This window comes from Tamandua tetradactyla, chromosome 5, assembly GCF_023851605.1.
Source record: "Tamandua tetradactyla isolate mTamTet1 chromosome 5, mTamTet1.pri, whole genome shotgun sequence".
In the NCBI taxonomy this organism is placed as follows: domain Eukaryota; kingdom Metazoa; phylum Chordata; class Mammalia; order Pilosa; family Myrmecophagidae; genus Tamandua; species Tamandua tetradactyla.
In genome coordinates this window covers 96,073,953-96,096,404 of record NC_135331.1, presented here as the reverse complement: position 1 = coordinate 96,096,404, position 22,452 = coordinate 96,073,953, and the positions used below count along the sequence as shown (strand labels likewise).

Sequence of the window (22,452 nt, the reverse complement as noted above, 5' to 3'; positions counted from 1 at the left end):
ATGTTATTTTTCACAAAAAAGAAAAAATATATTTCTTCTAGCCTCCAGTGTTTTAGAGCAGCTAGAAGGAAAAAATCTGAAATAGTGAAATGGTAACTCTTAACAAACTTTGAAATCTGTTCTGTAACTACCTGCTGAAGTATACTTTGAAAATCATTGCTTTTTTTCTTTCTTTTCTTTGTATATATGTTATATTTAACAAAAAAAACACGTTTTTTAGTTAAAATAAAAAACAAACTACAGCAACATCAAAAAAAAAAAAAGCCTTTGAGTGTGACAAAGAGGCAACCCTAAATGAAAAGACCCCAAAGCAGAAGAAACAAACAGCATTATTTTTTACCTTAATGAATTTCCTTTTAGTTAAAAGTCACACCCTTTAAAGAACTTTCATAGATTTCAAACTGTTGCTTATATCATAAGTATTAATGTATGCAACTTTTTAAAAATTAGTCCATCATACCTTCTTTATAAGTTGGTTGAACATATCCAAAACTGAATCAACTTCTTGGAAAAAGCTTTCCAGTGTTAAAGATGACCATGTTAATATTGTGAGCCCCTGTCTCAACACAGATTCCACCTAGTAAAAGTAAAAATATAATAGCTTCAATTATTAACAGGAATATCTGCATTTCTTGAAAAGACTTTCTTTTATTACCTGGTAATATTATACATTATACTTCTTTAATCATATTTTTTTCCTGCACTATACGTAACAAAGATGACTTTTTGTTTGTTTGCTTTCAATCATCTTTGGCTGTCCATGAAGTAATCATGAATTCTTAGAAAGTACTCAGTATTTAGATTAAGTTGTTTTGCAAAGGCAACAAAGCTTAGACAAGAAATTACTCTGAAGAAAATAGAGCTGTAAAGCTGAACTCCAAAGACTGATAGTCTAGGCAAGGATAGATGTTCCAAAGTCCATAATCTATAGATGCAGAATCTAATCTTAAATAACAGGGAAATTAATATAAACCTTCAGCATTACCAACCTTTTTCATTTTAGGTGTCATCAAGTTAACAAAAACAGAAGGAACCTCCTGACATAGTTCATCATAATACTGCAGAAGACCCTGTCAAAAGTTGAAATGGTATACTTTATTTTAATTCACTTAAAGCAACAGTCAGATTTTGATTCATACAAGGAAAGTTTAACTATATCTCTTTCCCGCTGTCCTATCCACACAGGGGTTGCTTAATTAAATTTATACTGGTTTACTGTACTTTTCCTTCATCTGTAAACTGCTTAAGCATACCCTTTACACAGTGAATGGAGCTTTCTGGGTTTTCATTTAAAATATTTATTTCTTAATTGTCTCTTAAGGCTTATGTTAAAATAGCGTAAATAATTATCTTTTAGAGGTACCGTTCTTATACATTTTCCCTCTCTTTCTTCTCTTTTAATATATCAAAACAGTCATCTTATCACTCAGGCCACTCTTGTTTTCTTGACTTGAAATAAATTTAACTTCCCCACACAATCAGAATCTATAAAGCTTTGCTATTTTCTTTTAAATAGTCTTCAGAGATGAACCATTATTTCATACTGTTCAGTAGTTGGTTGTACTGTGTGGTGGGAGATTCGGATTCAAATTAATTCTTCCCTAAATTAATATTAAATTGTTTTAGTGTTCACCAAATAGTTTCAAATTTGTTAGTTCCTCTCCCTTTTTTCTGTTGCTTGTGGTTGACCATATAATGTCCTTTATCTTTCTGGACTTTTGGCAAAGTACTTTGAGTTTCACTAATATCATTCAATGGTAACCAAAATCATAAGATGCACTGCAAGTTGTATTAGCCCCAATTGATATTAGTATTTTGACACTCAATCCTCCAAAGTCTCAACTGCACAAAAACCCGAGGTCTTCTGATGACTAATCCAAGGTTTCCAGAATTCCTGTAATTCTCTGAGTTTTTTATTAACACTTAAAAACTAATTCGGTATAAGAGTTAAAACTGTTAAACTCTTAGACAAAAATATAGGCATAAATCTTTGTGATTTTGGATTAGGCAGTAGTTTCTTAGATATGACATTAAAAGCACAAATCAAAAAATAACAAAAAGATAAATTGGACATCAAGAAAACTAAAAACTTTTGTGCTTCAAAGGACACCATCAAGAATGTCAAACACAATGTACAAAATGGGAGAAAATATTTGAAAATCACAAATCTGACAGAAGAATATGTAAAGAACTTTTGGAACTAAACAATCAGAAGACACACACCACAATTTAAAAAAATGGACAATGGATCTGAATTGACATTCCCTAAAGCAGATAAATAAATGACCAATAAGCCATGAAAAGATGCTCAATATCATTAGCCAGCAGGGAAATGCAAACAATAACCACATTCAGTATCACTTCATTCATACTCCCTAGGATGGCTATAATCAAAAAGGCAATCAGTGAGTAGTTTGGGCAGAGAATTAAGTATTGCAAAGCCTCCTTGAGGGACTGGGAAGAAAGGAGGAAATATTCAACTTCCCCATTTGAGGAATTCCTGATATTCTTGCAAGCAATGGGGACAACCAATTCAATAGGCTGAGCCCTCAAACTTGGGGTTCGCTCCTACGAAGCTTACTTCTGCAAAGGAGAAGCTAAGCCTACTTATAATTATGCCTAAGAGTCACCCCTAGGGAGCCTCTTTTGTTGCTCAGATGTGGTCTCTCTAAGCCAACTCAGCAGGTAAACTCATTGCCCTCCCCACTTGTAAATCTCCCTGGAAACATGAGACAGGACCCCTTGGATGAGACAGGACTCAGTATCATAGGATTGAGAAAACCTTCTTGACCAAAAGGGGAAGAGAGAAATGGACAAAATAAAGTTTCAGTGGCTGAAAGATTTCAAACAGAGTCGAGAGGTTATCCTGGAGAGTATTCTTATGTATTATATAGATATCCCTCTTTAGTTTATGGTGTATTGGAGTAGCCAGAGAGAAGCACATGAAAATGCTGAGCCTGTGTCCCAGTAGCCTTGATTCTTGAAGTGATTATATAACTATATACATTTTACAATGTGACTGTGTGATTGTGAAAACCTTGTGTCTGATGCTCCTTTTATCCAGAGTAAGGACAGATGAGTAAAAAAAAAACATGGATAAAAATGAATAAAAAACATGGGGGATACGGGGTAAAATAAATTGGGTAGACTGAAATACTAGTGGTCAATGAGAGGGAAGGATAAGAGGTATGGTACGTATATATACGTTTTTTCTTTTCTTTTTATTTCTTTTTCTGGAGTGAGGCAAATGTTCTAAAAAATGATTCTGGTTATGAATACACAACTATGTGACGAGATTGTGAGCCAACGATTGTACACCATGCATGGAATGTATATGTGTGAAGACGGGTCAATAAAAATATATTTTTTTAAAGTGGAAGGAAAGAAGTTAAATCAAAATACATTCAAATCCTGAAACATAGTTTTCACAATGAAACAAAAGTAAATAACATCAGAATTTATTTAAAAAGCCAGATAAAACATCAAGCTAGGTTAACCCTAGTCTCCTCTGCTTTCTCTAGGAAGGCTGTGAATATATATTTTGGGGATGCAGCCAAATATTTAATTGAAATTATATTCATTCTCTCCAGCATCAGAATTAATAACAAAAGATTGACATGTGAATCCAGCAATAGAGGACTGATTAAATTATGATACATCCACACACTGGAATATTATACAGTTATTTTAAAAAGAACAAGGCAGGTGTGTATCCTGGAATATGGCGGACATCGGCTTGCGCCGCGTGCTTCCCAGCGATCTGTATCCCCTCGTTCTCGGCTTTCTGCGTGATAACCAGCTCTCGGAGGTGGCAAACAAGTTCGCCAAGGCGACAGGCATTACACAGCAGGATGCCAATGCCTCTTCCCTTTTGGATATCTATAGCTTCTGGCTCAAGTCTGCTAAGGCCCCAAAGCGGAAGTTACAGGTAAATGGACCGGTGACTAAGAAGGCTAAGAAGACTTCATCCAATGACAGCAGTGAGGATAGCAGTGAGGAGGAAAAAACCCAAGGGCCTCCAGCTAAAAACGCTGCTGTCTGCTAAGCGGACCACACTGCCTCAGCAACCTGGGAAGGTTGTGGCCAAAGCATCAGAAAGTAGCAGCAGTGAAGAATCCAGTGATGAGGAGGAGGAGGAGAAAAAGAAAAAGTCTGTCCAGAAGAGTGTTAAGCCCCAAGCCAAGGCAGTTAATGCTCCTCCCAAGAAGGCTGAGAGTTCTGAGTCTGATTCTGACTCAAGTTCAGAGGACGAGGCACCAAAGAATCAGAAGCCAAAGACAGCACCTGTGGCAGCTAAAGCACAAGCAAAAGCTCCAACCAAACCAGGCAAACAAGCTCGGGCAGCACCTAAAGTAACAAATGGCAAAGCAGCTAGCAGCAGCAGCAGCAGCAGCAGCAGCAGCAGCAGCGGCAGCAGCAGTAGCAGCAGCAGTGATGACTCAGAAGAGGAGAAGGCAGCAGCCATTTCTAAGAAGACTATACCTAAAAAGCAAGTCGCAGTGAAGGCTCCAATGAAAGCCGTTGCCGCCCCTGCACAGAAGAGTTCTAGCAGTGAGGACTCCTCCAGTGAGGAAGAAGAGGAACAGAAAAAGCCCATGAAGAAAAAACCAGGTCCTTACAGTTCAGTCCCCCCACCTACTGCTCCCCGATTAAAGAAAACCCTGGGGACCCAGCCCCCCAAGAAAACTACAGAGAAGAAACAGCCAGAGGAAAGCAGTCAGGAGAGCAGTGATGAGTCTGATTCAAGTTCTGAGGAAGAAAAGAAACCCCCAGCTAAGGCACTCATCTCTAAAGCAACCACTAAACCAGCTCCAGCAAAGAAAGTAGCAGAAAGCTCTGCAGACAGCTCAGACTCTGAGAGCTCTGAGGATGAAGCTCCTGCCAAGCCAGTCACCACCACCAAGAATCCCTCAAGTAAACCAATTGCCACTACCAAACAGCCTGCAGCTAAATCAGCTGCAGCTCCCAAGCCACCTGCCAGCAGTGGTCAGAAGTCTCTCATCAGAAAGGCTGATAGCAGTTCCAGTGAGGAGGAGAGCAGTTCTAGTGAGGAAGAGAAGGAGGAGAAAACTACAAAGATTGTGGCCACACCTAAGTCTAAGGTGACAGCCAAAGCAGTTGCATCTCTACCTGCCAAACAGAACCCGCAGGGTGGTGAGGCCAGCAGCTCTGATTCAGACAGCTCCAGCAGTGAGGAAGAGGAGGAGAAAGAAAAGACATCTAAGCTCCCAATTAAAAAGAAACTGCAGAAGATAACAGGAGCTGTTGCCCCTTCCAAGTCTGCTTCCAAAAAGAAAAAGGCTGAGAGCAACAGCAGTTCTTCCTCTGATGACTCCAGTGTGGAGGACAAGGAAGAGAAGCCAAAGGGCAAAGGTACCCCAAAGCCACAAGCACCCAAGGCCAATGGCACTTCTGTACTGACTGCCCATAATGGAAAACCAGTCAGGGACAACAATGAGGAGGAGAAGGAGGAGGAAGAAAAAAAGGTGACAGTGGCAGTTTCCAAGCCAGGAAAGAAACGGAAACAGAATGAAGCTGCCAAGGAGGCAGATACTCCTCAAGACAAAAAGCTGAAGCTCCAGACCCCCAACACATTTCCAAAAAGGAAAAAAGTAGAGAAAAGGGCATCATCCCCATTCCGAAGGGTCAGGGAAGAAGAAATTGAGGTGGATGAACGAGTGGCAGACAATTCCTTTGAAGCCAAGCGAGGTGCAGCTGGAGACTGGGGGGAGCGAGCCAATCAGGTTCTGAAGTTCACCAAAGGCAAATCCTTCCGACATGAGAAGACCAAGAAAAAGGGGCAGCTACCGGGGAGGTTCCATCTCCGTCCAGGTCAATTCCATTAAGTTTGATAGTGAGTAACCTGGGGCCATCCATGGTGAAGCAGGGGCGATGATGTGAGACCACTCACTTTCCCCAGTTGACCTAAGAACCTTCATTTGTCTTAGGGGAGGTCTGGGTGAGGGCAGCAGTTCAGAGTAGATCCTAAGACTTTACAACTTAACATCCTCCCTGGTCCTTTCCTGTGATCCTAGTTTTGTAGAGATTTGTTTTTGAGTATTCTGTAGCAAGGACAAGCTAAAGGGAGTGTCATTTTTAAAGAAAATTTATTTTAGTTGTCATTTCCTTCTCCCTATTCTGTGGAAGTTCTCATACTGAGAAATTTGTATATTTTATATTAAATCATTTCCTGTTGTTTTTTGTTATAATTTTCAGAGGCAGGTTCCCACAGATAAAATCTTAGCTATTATCCAAGATTATTATAATAAAGGTCACATGTGTGAATTTTTATAATTTGCTTGAAGAATTCACATGTGGTCCACTTCCTCCCTCTTACCCCTTCTCAAGGAAAGTTAAAAGAATGGTTAATGTATATGTGTGTCTGTTAAGCATGCCTTATGTATTTTGTACTTTATTCACTGGGTCTGGGACTGAAGTTTTCAGGCAGCATGGACCTACCTACTTTTTAGGATAAAATTCACTGTTTTGTTACAGGCAAAGTTTGGTGTGGTGTGAATGCTTAGGTCAGTCAGAAATTTCTTCTATAATTTTATCATTATTACATAATGTTTGCAATAAATGGCTTTTTTTTTCTTTTTTTTAATTTGAAAGCATAAACTTTTCTATTATTGAAAAGCTTTTTTCTGCAACTTGACCCTTACTAGTATTGAGTAATAAGTACTTAAATGTTCTAATTTAAGATCATTCATTCCCAGGGAAGCTGTCAAAACATTGAAGACTGCATCTTCTTTTTGACAGAGAACAAAATAATGTTAATTAATTCTGAAAAATACATATCATTTGGTATTTCTGTCTTGGTAGCAGTGGTGACACAAAATTGGTTTCATTAACTCTCACATGGTTGGGAATCACTGATCAAGAAAGTGGGGGGAAAAAACTAAAAACTTCAAACTTTGGTAGGAATTAGGTTACATTGGGTCAAATTAATTTATATGTATGAGCTAATGGAGGTGATAGGAACCTTTAAGAATATAATCTGGTAAAACTTGGAGTGTAGTGGGGTTAGGAGAGCATCCTAACAGGATTATTTTGTCTCATAGTTGATATGTGGAGCAATTGATGTGCCCTCTTGAGAACCTTAAATGTTACTAACATTGGAATTGATGGCATAAAACAGTAAGCAGAGATATGATTCCTAGGCTAAACTGGCTGATTATAAAGCTGTGAGAAATGACCATTGGGAATGCTCAATCAGAGTAAAGTGGGAAGGGAAGAGTCAACAAGCTTTCCAGAGGCAGGGCTGTCCCTATGGTGGGAAAGTGTGCCCCAAGTTCTCATGATTGTCTTGTAGGATCTTAAGATCAGCCTCCCCTTTCTTGGATTCCATGCTTCTAAATAACTTGGTAACAATCTGGTTTTCTGTGTAACTGCCTCCAGGAAGAAAATGTACTGTACTGTTCATACTGACATAGGTATTTCAGTCTGCATGGTAAAAGTTACATGTTTTAGCATAAAATAATAAACTGGCTGGCTTATAAAAAAAAAAGAACAAGGCAGCTTTCTCTACACTGATATGGAATATATCTAAGATGTATTATTAAATGAAGAAAAAAGCAACACACAGATCAAGGTATATTGGGGTGCACTATATATCTACAAAAATGATTGATTGCTCTGGAGAAGGGAACCAGAGAAGTGGATGGGTAGGAAACTTTTTTTTTGGGCAATATTGAATATTTTATCCATGTACATGATGTGCATAATAATCAGTAATCACAATAGAACTTGCAACAATTCTGACTTTAGACATATATTCTAAAGAAATAATTAGAAATACAGATCAAGTTTCTAGATCTCAAACTAGAGTTTCAAAGATCTTCACTGCAGTTTACTTATAATAGTGAAAGCCTGGTTATAATAGTCCTCAGCTGTAAGCATTTTTTTAAATAATTCATATAACATAAAATTTAACATTTCAAAGTATACTCTTTGGTGATTTTTAGTATATTTACTGTTATTCAACCATTACCACTATTTAACTTTAAAACATTTCCATCACCCTCCACCAAAAAACCCATATTCATTAGCAGTCGTTTTCCATTTTTACCTCTCCCCTAATCTCCCAAAACCACTAATCTACTTTCTACCTCTAAGGATTTGCCTATTAGGAACATTTAATATTAATGAAATCATTCAATATGTGGCTTTTGTGACTGGCTGGCTTCTTTCACTTAGCATAATGTTTCCAAGGTTCATCAATGTTGTAGTATGTATCAGTATACTTTCCATTTTGTGGCTAAATAGTATCCATTGTATGGATCTACCACATTTTATTTACCCATTCATCAGCTGATGGATATTTGGGTTGTTGACACTTTTGGGGCTATTATGAATAATACTGCTCTGAACCTTCAGCACAAGTTTTGCATGAACATATGTTTTCATTTCTCTTGCTTGTATACGTAGGAATGAAATTGCTGGGTCATATGGTAACTCTTTTGAACAACTGCCAAACTAGGCTGTTTCCTAAAGCAGCTGCATCATTTTACATTCCCTCCAACAATTTTCCAATTTCTCCACATCCAGCACTTGTTACTGATTCTCTCTTTTTTCCACTTTTTTAATTGAGAAATCTTCATACATACACAGTCCATCCATAGTATACAATCAACAGCTCACCATCTCCTCACATAGTTGTGTATTCATCACCATGATTATTTTTAGAACATCAGCATCACTCCAGAAAAAGAAATAAAAAGGAAAAAGAAAAAACTCATACATCCATACATCCCATACCCCTCCCTCAATGACCACCAGTATTTCAAGCTACCCAACTTTCTACACTCCAGCCACTCCAATACATCATAAACTAAAACAAGGTATCTATATAATGCATAAGAATAACTTCCAGGATAACCTCTCGATTGTCTGAACTCTCTCAGCCACTGAAAAACTTTATTTTGTCTCATTACTCTCTTCCCCCTTTTGGTCAAGAAGGCTTTCTCAATCCCTTGATGCTGGGTCCCAGCTCATCCCAGGAGTTCTGTCCCATGTTGCCAGTGTAATTTATAGCCCTGGGAGTCAGGTCCCAAGTAGGGTGGGGGGAGGGCAGTGAGTTTACCTGTCGAGTTGCCTGCCATGTTTGTTTGTTTTTTTTTTTTGCATAGGCATGCACCGGAAATTGAACCCATGTCTCCGGCATGGCAGGTGAGAATTCTGCCACTGAGCCACCATCGCAATGCCCTGCTTTTTAATGTTAGTTTTTTGTCTGCCACTTTTTAAATTTTTATCATTTTAGTTGTCCCACTACAAACAACAGAAATAATGCTCTACTTCACCCCACAATATTGAAGAATCATTTCTACTCATGTCATTTTAAAGTTATCCTACTTAACTAATTTATTAGCACTCTTAGGATTAAATATATTTTAATAATTATTAATAATTATTAAAATATATTTAATCTAAAAATTATATTAAGAATATTATTTTTAAAACCTTGCTATTTCATCACTATCATCATTCAAAAGCCTAAATCTGATTTTTGTGCTTTCCTTTTGTTAGCAAACCAGTATTTTAACTATCAAGAATCAACCAATAAAACATTTTTCATCACGCTTTGTCAGCACAACTACAGAGGTATGTTTTAATTTTATAAAAAAAAAAAAACTTAGAAAATAATTATTAGACTATATAATCATTCTTACCTGCAAATGCAGTTTGTCTGCTTTCAATTTACTTTCCAATTTTAGCAATCTCTTTGCCTGTTCTGGTACATCCAGCTTCATTTTTATCATGCACTTAGTTTCCCGAACAACTTCCATTATTTTGGGATCAAAATTAACCAGCAACTTCCCTGTTTCTGGATGTCGCACAAGAAGTGTGGCTTGCAATGCTACAAATAAATGATTGCTGACATTACCAGGTATAATTTTGGATTTTTTTTTTCTTCTTTCAGTTCTGTTTACATACCTATTTGTCCACTGAACTACTAGCTTCTTAAGGACAAGGACAATATTTCTGGCTGTCTGACTGGTAAGGCCCAGGACCAGTGCTCAAAAACTGTGAGATAAATGAAAACAGAATGTCTACGGAGCCATAAAATCAGAGAGATAAAAACTGAATGATACCTAATAGCATTTGTGCTATGGACTGTGATACTTTTCTGAGTAGATCAACGAGACCTGTAATCCAAGGTTAATTCATTTTTATGGATTGTGACTGAGCCCTGGGAGAAAAGTGGCAGATGTACAGAACTACAAAATATGACACACCTCATGGATTTTGAAACCTTTCGCCTATCTCAACTCAAACTGGCTTATTCAAGGAGGCTTATATGATTGAGATCTCCAACCTGAATTTCTGATAATTAGCCTCAATATCAGTAATAAATATTTATTAAACACAACTGTGTTGTGAACTCCTAGAATGTAAAGGAAGATTTTTTTGCACTACATCCACATGAAATCATTTATATAAATAGGTATTTTCAGATATGATTTTTATTATATATTGAAATACATGGCTCGTGTTAAGTAGCTTTAGATTATTTGTTATCCTAATATGAATTACTTCTAGAAGCATAATAAAACACTTTTAGAATAGTATATATTAGTTTGAATCACATCTTATATTAAAACACTAGTACTATCGTGAGAATTACATTATGATCACAGTATCTTCCAAACCTTGCATTACTTTATACAACTGTGGCAATAAAATAGTCTGACAATCGTCTTGAAGCTAGTTGACTTGTACTCACCAAATAAATTAAGTCTTAACTTGGGTGTTAATGATGCAGGTTTCAGGAGAATTTCAACTAAAAAGTTCATCCAAATCATTTGGAATCTTTTTTAAGGTTGAGCTAGAAACCATTTATCCTCCCAAACAGGATCCAAAATAATGTTTTGAACGTTCATTTAAAGTAAACTATCTTCCTTAAGATCCTTGAAAGGACAGAATGAATACCCCAGGAAGCCAGGAAGTATACTCCAGAACTGATAAATCCTAGTGAATCACCATTAGAGAAACTTCACAGGGCAACCAACTAAAGGAAGCCCATACTAGATCTTCAGTTACTATTCCAAGTTCTTAAATAATTAAATATAGTCACTGAAACAATAAATCTTCCATAGCTCTTCTTTCTGCTAGCTCACAGTTGCATAAAGCGATTTTAATTTATATTGTTTGTGACTATCGAGCTTGTTTTTGAACAGGTGCAGATAAGAGGAAGGAGATTTGAGACAGAAAAGCTAGCAGGACAGAAAAAAGTAAGGAAGCGCATGGCATTGTAGAAGCAAACAGTACATGCTCCATATTTCAACTGTTAAAAGTTATTTTCTATGCTTTCTATAATAAAAATAAGTTTCTCTCGGTGTTCCTTTAAGAGTGTTGCTCCATTAGCATGCTTTCATTAAGATCCACAGGGCCCTACCATAACAAATCACCCAGAAACAGCTGGCCTGACAGAAGACGGAAATGGCCTGTTAAAGGTGCCAGAAGTGGACAACATCCTGTGGGGCTGTGGTGATGTCCTCAGGATGCAGGAATGCAGTGAACTGATGGCCTATATGTAGTGCTGTGTCCCCAATAGGTAAAATACATGGGTTCTCGAACCAAAAGGCAAAAGTAGGTGTGGCCCCTCTTACCATCACTCCCAGTGAGCTACTTCCAGAATTTGTGCTTCCTGACCCTGCAATTCTATGCTCTGCTGAAATGGAGATCCTAGTTTGGGGAAGAGGAACTGTTTCTACCAGAGGACACACCAAGACCAAAATTCTGACCATTGCCTGGGCTTTTCAGGCAATAGATAAGCAGGCAAAGAAAGGAGTTACTACACTGGCAGGGAGAATAAGCCCTCACTGTCATAAGGAGGTAAAGTTGCTGCTATATGTGTGGGACAGGGAATAACTTGGTGATCTCCCAGGGCATCTCTCATTGCTTTCATATCCGATGTGATAAGGAAATAGGCAACTACAGAAATCACAGCCTGACAATATGAGAAAGACATTCAAGTGCTAAACTCCCTGGGGATGGAGGCCTGGATCACCCCACCAGATAAGCAATCTAGACTTACTAAAGTACTGATTAACTGCTGAGGGAAAAGTAGATTGGATGTTGGAGGAGGGGAGACAATGAATATTAGTTATGACCTCAGGCCACTGCAAATGTGGCAAAATGGATTTTGTGTCTCTCCAAATCCTGAAGATTGGGGGTCGGAGTAGCAATGAAAACCCAAACAGGTTTATGGAATCTAAGCACAGAGGAGAGTCACGCTATAGCCCATCTCTACTTCCTGGATGGGTCCTAGAAAAGCAGCAAAGACCTCAGATTATTCCTCCATTTAGCCTAGTGTAGGAGGAGAAGGCATCTTCATATGGAGGGTTTAGGAAGAAGGGCCCAAGAAAGCTTGACAGGATCCCGTGGACCCCAGAGTTCCACAGGGAGCAGCCAAATGTTTTCCATGCAACAAAGAGCAACATGGACACAGTTCAAAGAGCTATGGTTACAGCCCTGACATTTTTAAGCTTTTAAGCATATTTATTTCTTCCAGACCAGAAGCCTTTCATACCAAACCAATGCTGAGGAGAAGATTTTCAGCCCGTTCCAACCACCCCTCCAGACTCCTCCCTTCTCAATTTAAATGAGATAGCCAGAGAGTTCTAGTTCCACCAGGCAGAACCTATACCCCCTGACAAGCCAGAAGACAGACCATCAGCCCTCAGCACCCCTTAAGATCAAGGATGAGAACTCTCCAAGGGGGAATGTGAGGCATGCAAGAACAGGGAGAGAAGGGAGAGAGAGCAGCGTGAAGGAGCCCTTGAGCAAGAAAGGTCAGTAGGCCCTGTGTCTACTCCAAACACCCTGTCTAGCGGCTATCTACTTACAGGAAACACCCAGCAGCAGCTGACCCATCTGATACAAAACAAGCCCCACCAGAGTATGGATGGAGAAAGGTGAAGCAAACAGACCCATCCAAATGCACTATCTACCACCAGGAACCACCCTGGGGACAGAGAAGGATAGAAGAAAGAGCCCTTAGCAAGGAAGGGAGGGGTAACAAGTAAAGCTGATGCATAAAAGCAAATGGTGGGCAGTGCGATGGTGGCTCAGTGGCAGAATTCTCACCTGCCATGCCAGAGACCCAGGTTTGATTCCTGGTACCTAAAGCAAATGACCCATCCTGCCTATTGCCTCTCACCCTCCACCTTTATTTACTTGCGAGAGTGCCCACATGCTCCTTTCTCTGCATGTGTACTTAATAAATTACTTACCTAAATGCTCTTTAAAAAAAAAAAAAACCTGCACTTAAAATTTCAGGGTAAGGTTATGGATAAGAGCTTAAGGTTAAGGTTATGATTAAGGACTTAAAGGTTAAATAGGATAAAGCAAGAACCTTAATTGATTGACAATGGAGTCCACACAAAAATAACAATGTCCCAGGGGATGCCAGGAGAACCAACCCCCAAACAGCACATACAACTCTGCCCAAAGCCTTGGCACTACATAAACCCCTCTACTCAAAAGCACTGAGACACAAATCTAACACTCTTATTTACAAAGTTCAAAATCAAGGTTAAATTCAGGTATCTATTGAAAGAAAGAAATATAAAGATAAGAAGAAAGGAAAGAAGGGAGGGAGAGAAAAAAGGAGGGAGGCAAGAAGGAAGGAAAAGAAAGGAAGAAGGACAGAAGGAGGCAAGCAAGCAAGCAAGCTGCCATTCTTTCTCCCTTAATTGGAACAGAGATTTGAATCTATAACATGATAAACCCAAATTTGAAAGCTTTCATAAATCTGTGGAGAAATAAGAGTCTTGATATTTATTGTGTTTCAGGGGAAAGTCATACTTTATGTCAACTTTAAGGTCATGACAGTTTTTGTTTATAAAAATCAGGATATTAATAAGTATAAACAAAGAAATAATTGTATCATCCCCAAATCTAAATTTTAATCTTCATATGATTATGCATAGGGGACATAGAAATTCTCCAGAATCATGAATTCATTCAAAATCACCCAGCACCCACTTTTAATAGCACTGGACAGTCTTAACATACCATATTGTAACTGTGAGATCTCTCTGACCCAGGCTGTGTGGTAGACCACTTCGAACTCCACCAGAACGTAGGAGATTTTGTTATACTGACGAATGACAGCTTTACCTTCCAAACTTGACAAAATTTCTGAGTTTTTCTGTTTTTTTAAATGAAAAACAATTTCTTTAAGACTGTTGATTATTTTCACATCCAAACCATAAAACTCTATATATTTTAAATGGCATTAAATAATTACACTACCAATTTAGATTTTTGTCTTAGAGAAAAACAGAGATGGGGAAAGCCATAAAGCCAGAAAAAGAATTAGAGAAAAATTATCAGTAGAAAGGGAATATTTGAAAAGAGAAAGAAGAAGGACTTAAAAAATGAGGTCTCTGGCCCCACAGCCATCTCCAGGCTTTAAGAGGCTCTATTCCCTACCCCCACTCCACTTTTCTGGACAAAGTACAGTTGTCTGATGTCTTTGAACTGTGATCTCCTAAGTATCAGTCAAACTCTAAATTCCAGCAAAAAAAAAATTTTTTTTTTGATTATATATCAAAGAATAGAAACCAAACTTTGTGATGTAAAAATTGAAAGTTTTAGGTTTCAATTTCCATATGTCAAACAGGGCAATCCCTGCCCTACCACTAAAGGATCTATCAGCAATGGAGTTCCCACTTCAGTTGTCTAAGGTCAGGATTCTAATTCATTATTATTTTTTAATACTCAGAACAATGAAATAAATTAGAGCAGCCAAACAGAAACTTAATATTCAATAGTGCTTAAATAATAAAATTACTTGCAAGACTTGTTTTATAGCTGTTTTTTTTTTTTCTTTAGTTAGGCATAAGATACAAACCAAGCAAACCTACTCTAATCTGTTACTCTGTCTCTTTAAACAAGCAAACAAAAATAAATACAAACTGGTAGTTTCAGAATGTTGAACAGAGCCAAAGACCATCCTAGTACTTTTCAGAAATTTAATAATCTTAAGGATATAGAAAGTGAATATATTCTATTATACTCTGCCACAGGTCTTCATTCTATATATAGGACCATATTCGTTGAGTTTATCTTCACCTTCACTAAAATGTGTCAATGACCAATCCACCCACAGATGGAAGTACTTTATTACATTTTCAAAACAACTCTGAAACTGTTGAACTGTATTCCAGTAGCCTTGACTCTTGAAGACAATTGTATAAAAATAAATAAGTAAATAAATAAATAAACAACTCTTTTTAAAGAGGCTTTATAAAGTTTCCTGTGTTATAAAATGACAAAGTTATAGATTCAACACCTTCAAGATAACTATAAACTGGCTTATCTTCAAATATGAAAGACCTGGCTTAGTATATCTCAAGCATATTTATAAGCTACATTTTCTTTACCTGAAAATAGAAATGGTTCTAACCATTTTATTGAACACAAATATTACTGGATAAAATAAATTTCTTGTATTAAAATCACTATAATCCACATATTATAAATTTAATTATTGACTTACAAAGAAATAATTGATGGGCTCACTTATCCGGCGATAGAGCTGCCTCACCCAAAGTATTTTTCCTGCAGTGGGAGGCATATTGCGAGCAAGAGGGGGATCATCTTTTTGAGAATGATAAAGCTGTAATTAAAGAGCTGCTGTTAGTGTTTGAAATTCATTACAATGTAAAAGGCAGAAAATATACACCTATGTTTGTATTGATGTTTCACCATTATTCATGTTTTACACAAAGTATGTAGTCAATAAATATGTATATGTATTTGGAAGACGATAACTTGAGGTTCAGTATGATATTTACAAGCTATTACACTTAATTCTCTCTTCCCCCTTATTTCCCATCTCATGTACATTTTTTCTGCCCTTACCCAATTCTTAAGGAGGTCTTCAAAAGAGGAAGTACATAGCTGTATTATATCTGTCATATTATTCTTTCCATACACAAAAATATTAACTAAAATGGGTCTTGCTATCTACATCTGGATACTGAGAAGAAACGATAGCGCTTAAGAGCAAAGAGGAAAGGGGAAAAAAAAACAGAGCAAAGAGTTAAATCTGGCTGTCCAGAAACATGTATTGTCAGCGCTTTCCCACATATAGAGGGGAACATTAAAGATACTCAGCAGAGAAAAGACTGATCTGAAAAGCCTGGCACATGATAACAATGGCAAATACTTTTAGAATTTTTTCCTTTTGTCCTAGTTTACCATTCTATATTTAAACATGATACTTGCCTTCTTTGTAGCTTCAAGTTCAGCCACATAACACTGAAGAATACGCTCAATCGTGTGGTGTATTTCTGACTGAAGACAGGGAATGTTCAACTTCTGAAATCTAAAAGTAATTGAAGTAATTACTTTAAAAGTTAATGTGGAATATATTTTAAAATTATTGCTGCAGTGCTAAATATCCATTCATTCATGTGACAAATAGTCATACCAGGTCTCATATGCTGTGCTAGAAGATAATGGTGAGCAAGACAGGTGTGGTCCCTCATGGAACCTACAGATATCTTATGGAAAAGGCAGTTATCCCTTAGGAGTTGCATAGATAATTACTGAAATTACAAGGATGCCAGGAATGCATATAACAGGGGGACCTAGCCAAATATGGAGAGCCAAGACAGACTTCTCTGAGAGTGAGTTTAAAAAGATGAGTGGGGAGTTGGCTTAGCAAAGGAGGGCAGCACACTGAATGGACCTTTGCTAATGTCAATACTCCCATAATTCCAAATAACTGTAATCATAATTAAGATTTACTAAGCCAAATCGTATTCTCAGTGAGAGATTAAATGATGCACAGATGTATTAAATGATGATGTTCTGAAAATAACATGAATGGACACCAGTATACTATAAGCGTAAAAAGAGAGATCACCAAGAAAATGGTATCTGCAATTTGTTTATGTCTGTTTCAACTCTTACAATGGCCTTATGAGATAATCGGGGCAGGTATGACCCATTATTTGGAGGTCATGAAACTATAGCAGAGCCAAATCCAAATCCAGGCCTGCTACTCTCAGAAGAGATTTCCAGAAGAGTCTCTGACACAACTCCAAAAGGATCATGAGACAAGCCACACCCAGGACTAGAAGAGAAGTGTCTCTTGTCCAGCTCGCTGACCCTCTTAACGGGGCTTCCTTGCCCCATAGGGGAACACTGCTATAAGGAATTGAGGGAAAGGAGGATGCAGGAGCCCTCAGTTGGGAAAATGGAAAGTGCTGAGATCTGCTATTCTTAGATAATTTCAATTTTAGAAACTCTTTCAGAATGTAGCATTAAACATTATTTCTTCCCTTTCCAGTTACACCTATGAAATTAACCGTAAACATATGTAGTTGGGAAAAAAAAACAGGTGAAATAATTACATTTTCTAATGGACAGATTTTCTGCTATAAAAAGGTGCAATGAAAAATACACTGTTTCAAATTCTCACCACTCTGTTTAGAGGTAATTAAAAGTTTAATGTGTATATGTCCTAAGGTTTATGTTGGAGAGATTTTCAAAAACACGAAAACTTTTATTTCAGATTTAAAGTTATCTCACCTAGAAACAATTCTGCTTAAAGTATTATAAATACCTTTGAAGCAACTGAAGAGCCTGTTGAGAAGACACGATTTTTCCAAAAGTAGTGTTCATAAAAGCCTGTATCTGTATCTAAAGTAAAATATTAATATTTAAATGACTTTTGGTATAAGTATATTAGTTTTGTTGAACAACAATGATCGCTTTTCCTACAGGGTGCCAATAGCCTTAAACATATCCACCACCGAAGTATCAGAGCCCTGCTGCACAATGCAGGTGGTTACTGAGCACTTCAAATGTCACTACTTGAAAATGAGATGTGCTGTGAGTGTAAAGTTCACACTGGATTTCAAAGACTAAATATGAAAAATAAATTGAAAAATATCCAATTAATGACTTCTATATTGATAACATGATGAAATGATAATACTTCGGATGTCTTGGATTAAATAAAATATATTATCAAAACTAATATTTCCTATCCCTTTTTTTTTTTTTTTTTTTTTTAAAGGAAAGACAGAGAGAAGGAAGGAAGGATAGAAGGAAGGAAGAGAGGAAGAAAGGGAAACATCTTTTAAACATTTTCTTGTTTTATTGTATTTTGTTTCTCCGTTTTCGTTACATGGGCTGGGGCCGGGAATCGAACCGAGGTCCTCCGGCATAGCAGGCAAGCACTTTGCCCGCTGAGCCACCGCGGCCCGCCCCTATCCCTTTTTACCTTTATAAATGCGGCTACTAGAAAAACTAAAATTGCATACGTAGCTTGAATTTGAGGCCCACTGTTTATCGGTTTTTGCTCATCTAGAGAAATCCTGAAAGGAGTGACTATTCCTTACCAAGCATGTTTGTTTCAGATAGTCAGAACTTCTAGACATGCTGGTAGACCAAGGTAATGATGTAGACACCCACGGCCAATAGGTATCATTTCCTAAACACTGCAGCTCTCAGAAACCTTTTTGCTACTGCTAAGGAAGAAAAGGAAGCAGAAATTATTCTTTCCAAGACTCCCACCACCTCTGGCAATGAACCTCAAACTCCAGGTACCCAAATGATGTAACTGAAGCATTCTTTTCTGCAAATTACTTTTACTTACGGAGTCATATTAATCTGACCCTCTAATATATACCACTCCTACTAATCAAACATAGGAAAAGGAAGGAAAATTAAAGCACTGACACCTAAAGCAAATTATTTAAACATTAAAAAGTAAATGTCAAAATAAATAAAAATAATTTAAAAAGTAAATGTCCTCTAAACATACTGAAAGCTACGATTTTCATCTAAGACCACAGTAAAGCCTTTATAGAATACTTTTGCTAATAAAATCATAAAAAATAAATTAAAAGATAACAAAGTTTGCTTTTTTTTTTAACCAGACTCCCATTGCCATTAAGATTTCATTCCTAAAGCATTCTGGAAGCAATCTTTACTCTGTCCCACTTAGTCAAACACTAAAAACAATAATTAAAAAGTAATACATCTTAAAATTAAATAGTCTAACTTTCAAAAACTGAAAGTAAGGTGGCTTTGTTAGAGTGGTAGAATTTTAGGATCATTCTTATGTATATGTTATGTATATTGCCCAGATTCCATTTAATGTGGTTTTTAAAGAGTTTGAAAAAAAAAATCTAACTTCATGCCAAGAGTCTCAGAGGCAGAGAATATATTCTTGTCCTTCCCTGCAACTACAGGGCATTCTGCAGCAAAAAAGGAAACCAACCCCTTGGGCTACTCATGGATCTGTAGTTGTTTTCAGCGAGAGTAAATGAGATCACATAACCCCAAAAGGTGAGTGAGAAATATGTTACTCTAACCTCAAAGTAGTTTTAAATACGCTTCACCCTCTGGTGCCCTTGGTCTATTGTCACAAATGGAGAAGGCCTCTTTAGAGCTGTCCTCTCTAACTGAAGAAGGGAATGTGGACTTAAAGCAGGGAGAATTGCAACAGACAGCATGATCCACCTTCCTAATCTGCTCTTAAATCTTTTCATACTTAAAACAAAGTATAAGGATTACCAATTTGCCCCCAACCGAGAAAAATGACATGGGCTTCTTAGTACAATAAAAATTGAATGCAAATGTTAATGTAAATTATAAATGAACCCTAGCTACAAAAGTCCTTTGAGCTTTTGGTTATTCACTGCCATATTCTATTGAATCCTCATATTTTTCATTTAAAAAGATGGAAAATGTTTTGTGCAATAGTTAAAAATTATTCACACAGACAAATAATTCTGATTAGTCTGAAAAAGTAATTTATAACAAAAGAAATAGTAAATATATGAATGCCCAGTACTATTGATTACATTTCAGCTTTACTAAAGTATGAATAATTACTCACCTCTAAACCATTGATTTTTGACATGAAGTCTAAGAAATCTGTTTCAAATTCTGTCCTTCTTGGATCCAGAATGTCATATTGCTTTTTCTTAACCCCTTGATATATACTTTTGAATTTTATTGCCATAATATCTATTCCTTCTATGGTAGAATTACTCAAGGCAGAATATGTTTGCACAATAGTTATCATTTCTGTAATCTTAAAAAGAAAATCAGATATTAACAACACTCCTTAGTCTAAGTTCTTAACGAAGTGTTGATTAAAAACAAAGCAAACCTACAACTTCTAGTTGGGTCCCTGGACAAGATAAGTCCTGAACTGCAGAGACGCCAACCTCTCCAGAACATCAATGAGTTCCATTCCCCTATTTCATACTACCGGCAGCCTCTTCCAACATGAGAAAGTTACAACGGCTAACTTTTATAAGAATAGCTCAAATATCCCTAAAGAGGAGGAAAAAGATCAAAGGTGATAGTAGCGTTTTACAGAGAAGGTAGGGTTTAACAAACGGGTATGATTGCCAAATCATTATATTGATATTTCTTTGTCTCCAGTATCTTAGAATAGTATCTTAGAACCTAAAATTGTGGAATTGTAACCCATACCAAACCGTGAAGTCTGTTCTACAACTAACCGTTGTGATGTGCTTTGAAATTTGTTTTGCATATGTTACTTTTCACAAAAAATAAAGAAAAAATAATAAAAGGAATAATTGCATTTTGTAGGATGTGGGCTTAAAGACTGATCTCAAGATCTTTTTTGGTAATTTAAACATGTAAAGTATGCAGGAAGTGTTTTTGTTACGGAAAAAGAGAGTACTTTTTCCCTTAAAGTAAAATAACTTTTGCAGAATGAGAAACAGGAATATGGAGGACAAAATGAATGGATACAGAAAGTTGTAGAAGTCCTGTTGGAAGTGAACTTTATTGGTCGTGGTTAAGGTTGGCTAAGATTTTATAGTTTTATAAAAATCTTTAATAGTTTTCTTATCAGATATACCTTCATCCAAAATAAGAATTTGGTTTTCACTCTGTTAAAATGATGGTGTTTTCTTGGATTATTTGTTTGCTCTTAGTGAGAAGCTACAAAAGGCTTCTAACCATCTGAGTACTCTACCGAGCTGACAAAGATTCTGTGCCTTAACAGATCAGTATACTTATTGATATGTAGTACGTTGGCCATCTCCTTCCTCACTGTTTTAGACAACGCCTCCTCACTTAAAAAATATTACTTCTTTTTAAAATCATGTTAACTCCTCTATTTACTTTCAAACTTTTATGTCACCTTGATCAAATAAAGAACAACAAATAATAACAATAAGCAGCCCAACAATGACTTCTCAGTGTTCAAGTGAAAGGAAGAGTCGCACATACTTCAGAGAAATCTTTCATGAAAGGAAAAGTCAATCAATGTGGCAAATTGCTGTTCTCTTATTTTAAGAAATGGCCACAGCCACCCCAACCTTTAGCAACCACCATCCTGATCAGTACACCCATCAACACAGAGGCAAGGCCCTCTACCAGCACAAAAATTATGACTTGCTGAAGGCTCAGATGATAGCATTTTTTGCATTAAAGTATTTTAAAATTTAAAATTAAAAAAAACACAAACCAATAAACAGGAGATAAACTAGAAGACAGATCTCTGTCATTAGTCATTAATATTTTTAAGTTATGTAAGACACATGACATTCTATCATCTCATCACATATCTCACTCAAAGACAGTTCACAACCTCCCCTAGTATCATTTTCCAGAATTCAATCACTTTTTCTTTCAAGAGAAAAAGAAACTTGAATAAAAGCCCTTGAAGATAGCTAAACAGCTTCATCCTTTCGTTCTTGAAAACCATGTCACTGGATTCAAAGGCTTTGCCATTTTTTGAGGCCCTGACTATCATTCTGATATGTAAAGATTACCATAAATCCACACCTGAGCCCTATGACACCTGCACTCAGGTAAAGGACAGGCCCAAGAAACATGAAGGACAAGTACAACCACTTCTGACCCCTAAAGAGCCCTGGGAAACCTTCATAATATACCTTATTTTGGTAGTGACCACCAGCCTCTCGATGTACCAATACCACCTACTTCACCAAAAATAACTTTCCTGTTGTCAGGTTACATAGTTTCTTAATCTTCATCAGTAAGCCCCTATTTAGATTCCTGCTTTAGAGAACAATGTCCTAAGCTCTCCAGGGCTGACCCATTTGTTAGAATGGCCAAACCTAAAATAAACCTGTCCTCAGGAGAGTCCTCTAAATACTACACACCATGAAGACAACACAACTGGTCCTCCCTCACAGCCAGCAGAATTCACATAAAGTTCCTGCATCTGTCAACCCAGAAGACCATTTTCAGAGTAAATGATGCTCTTACTCCATTAGTTCCACATACTTCCAAAAACCATAGTCATCATAGAAGCATTCCAAACCTAGAAGAAATACAAGCCATTTAGGGGAGTAATAACAACAGTGTATGCTTTATATAAACACAGAAGCACAGGGAAGGGAATCATGTTCAAGTTGAAATAATATCTGCATCTCCTTCTAACACATTAACTCCACTTACCTATACTAAAAA

General features: G+C 37.0%; 1 protein-coding gene and 1 pseudogene across 6 annotated transcripts in view; one reads left to right on the top strand and one right to left on the bottom strand.

Annotated features, from left to right (window-relative positions):
* The window catches only part of DNAH8 (dynein axonemal heavy chain 8), a 453,252-nt gene that overhangs the window by 314,849 nt on the left and 115,951 nt on the right, over positions 1-22,452 (bottom strand). For 5 of the 6 annotated variants that reach the window (XM_077161688.1, XM_077161686.1, XM_077161687.1 and 2 more), the window contains 8 exons: positions 19,871-20,068; positions 17,585-17,661; positions 16,240-16,339; positions 15,509-15,628; positions 14,020-14,155; positions 9,669-9,856; positions 990-1,070; positions 461-577 (listed from right to left, as the gene is read on the bottom strand). In XM_077161688.1, the coding sequence (XP_077017803.1) occupies positions 461-577; positions 990-1,070; positions 9,669-9,856; positions 14,020-14,155; positions 15,509-15,628; positions 16,240-16,339; positions 17,585-17,661; positions 19,871-20,068 (1,017 nt within the window). The remainder of the gene's footprint in view (positions 1-460; positions 578-989; positions 1,071-9,668; positions 9,857-14,019; positions 14,156-15,508; positions 15,629-16,239; positions 16,340-17,584; positions 17,662-19,870; positions 20,069-22,452) is intronic. The other variant, XM_077161689.1, reaches the window with a different exon arrangement.
* On the top strand, positions 3,712-5,877 carry LOC143684599 (nucleolar and coiled-body phosphoprotein 1 pseudogene; annotated as a pseudogene).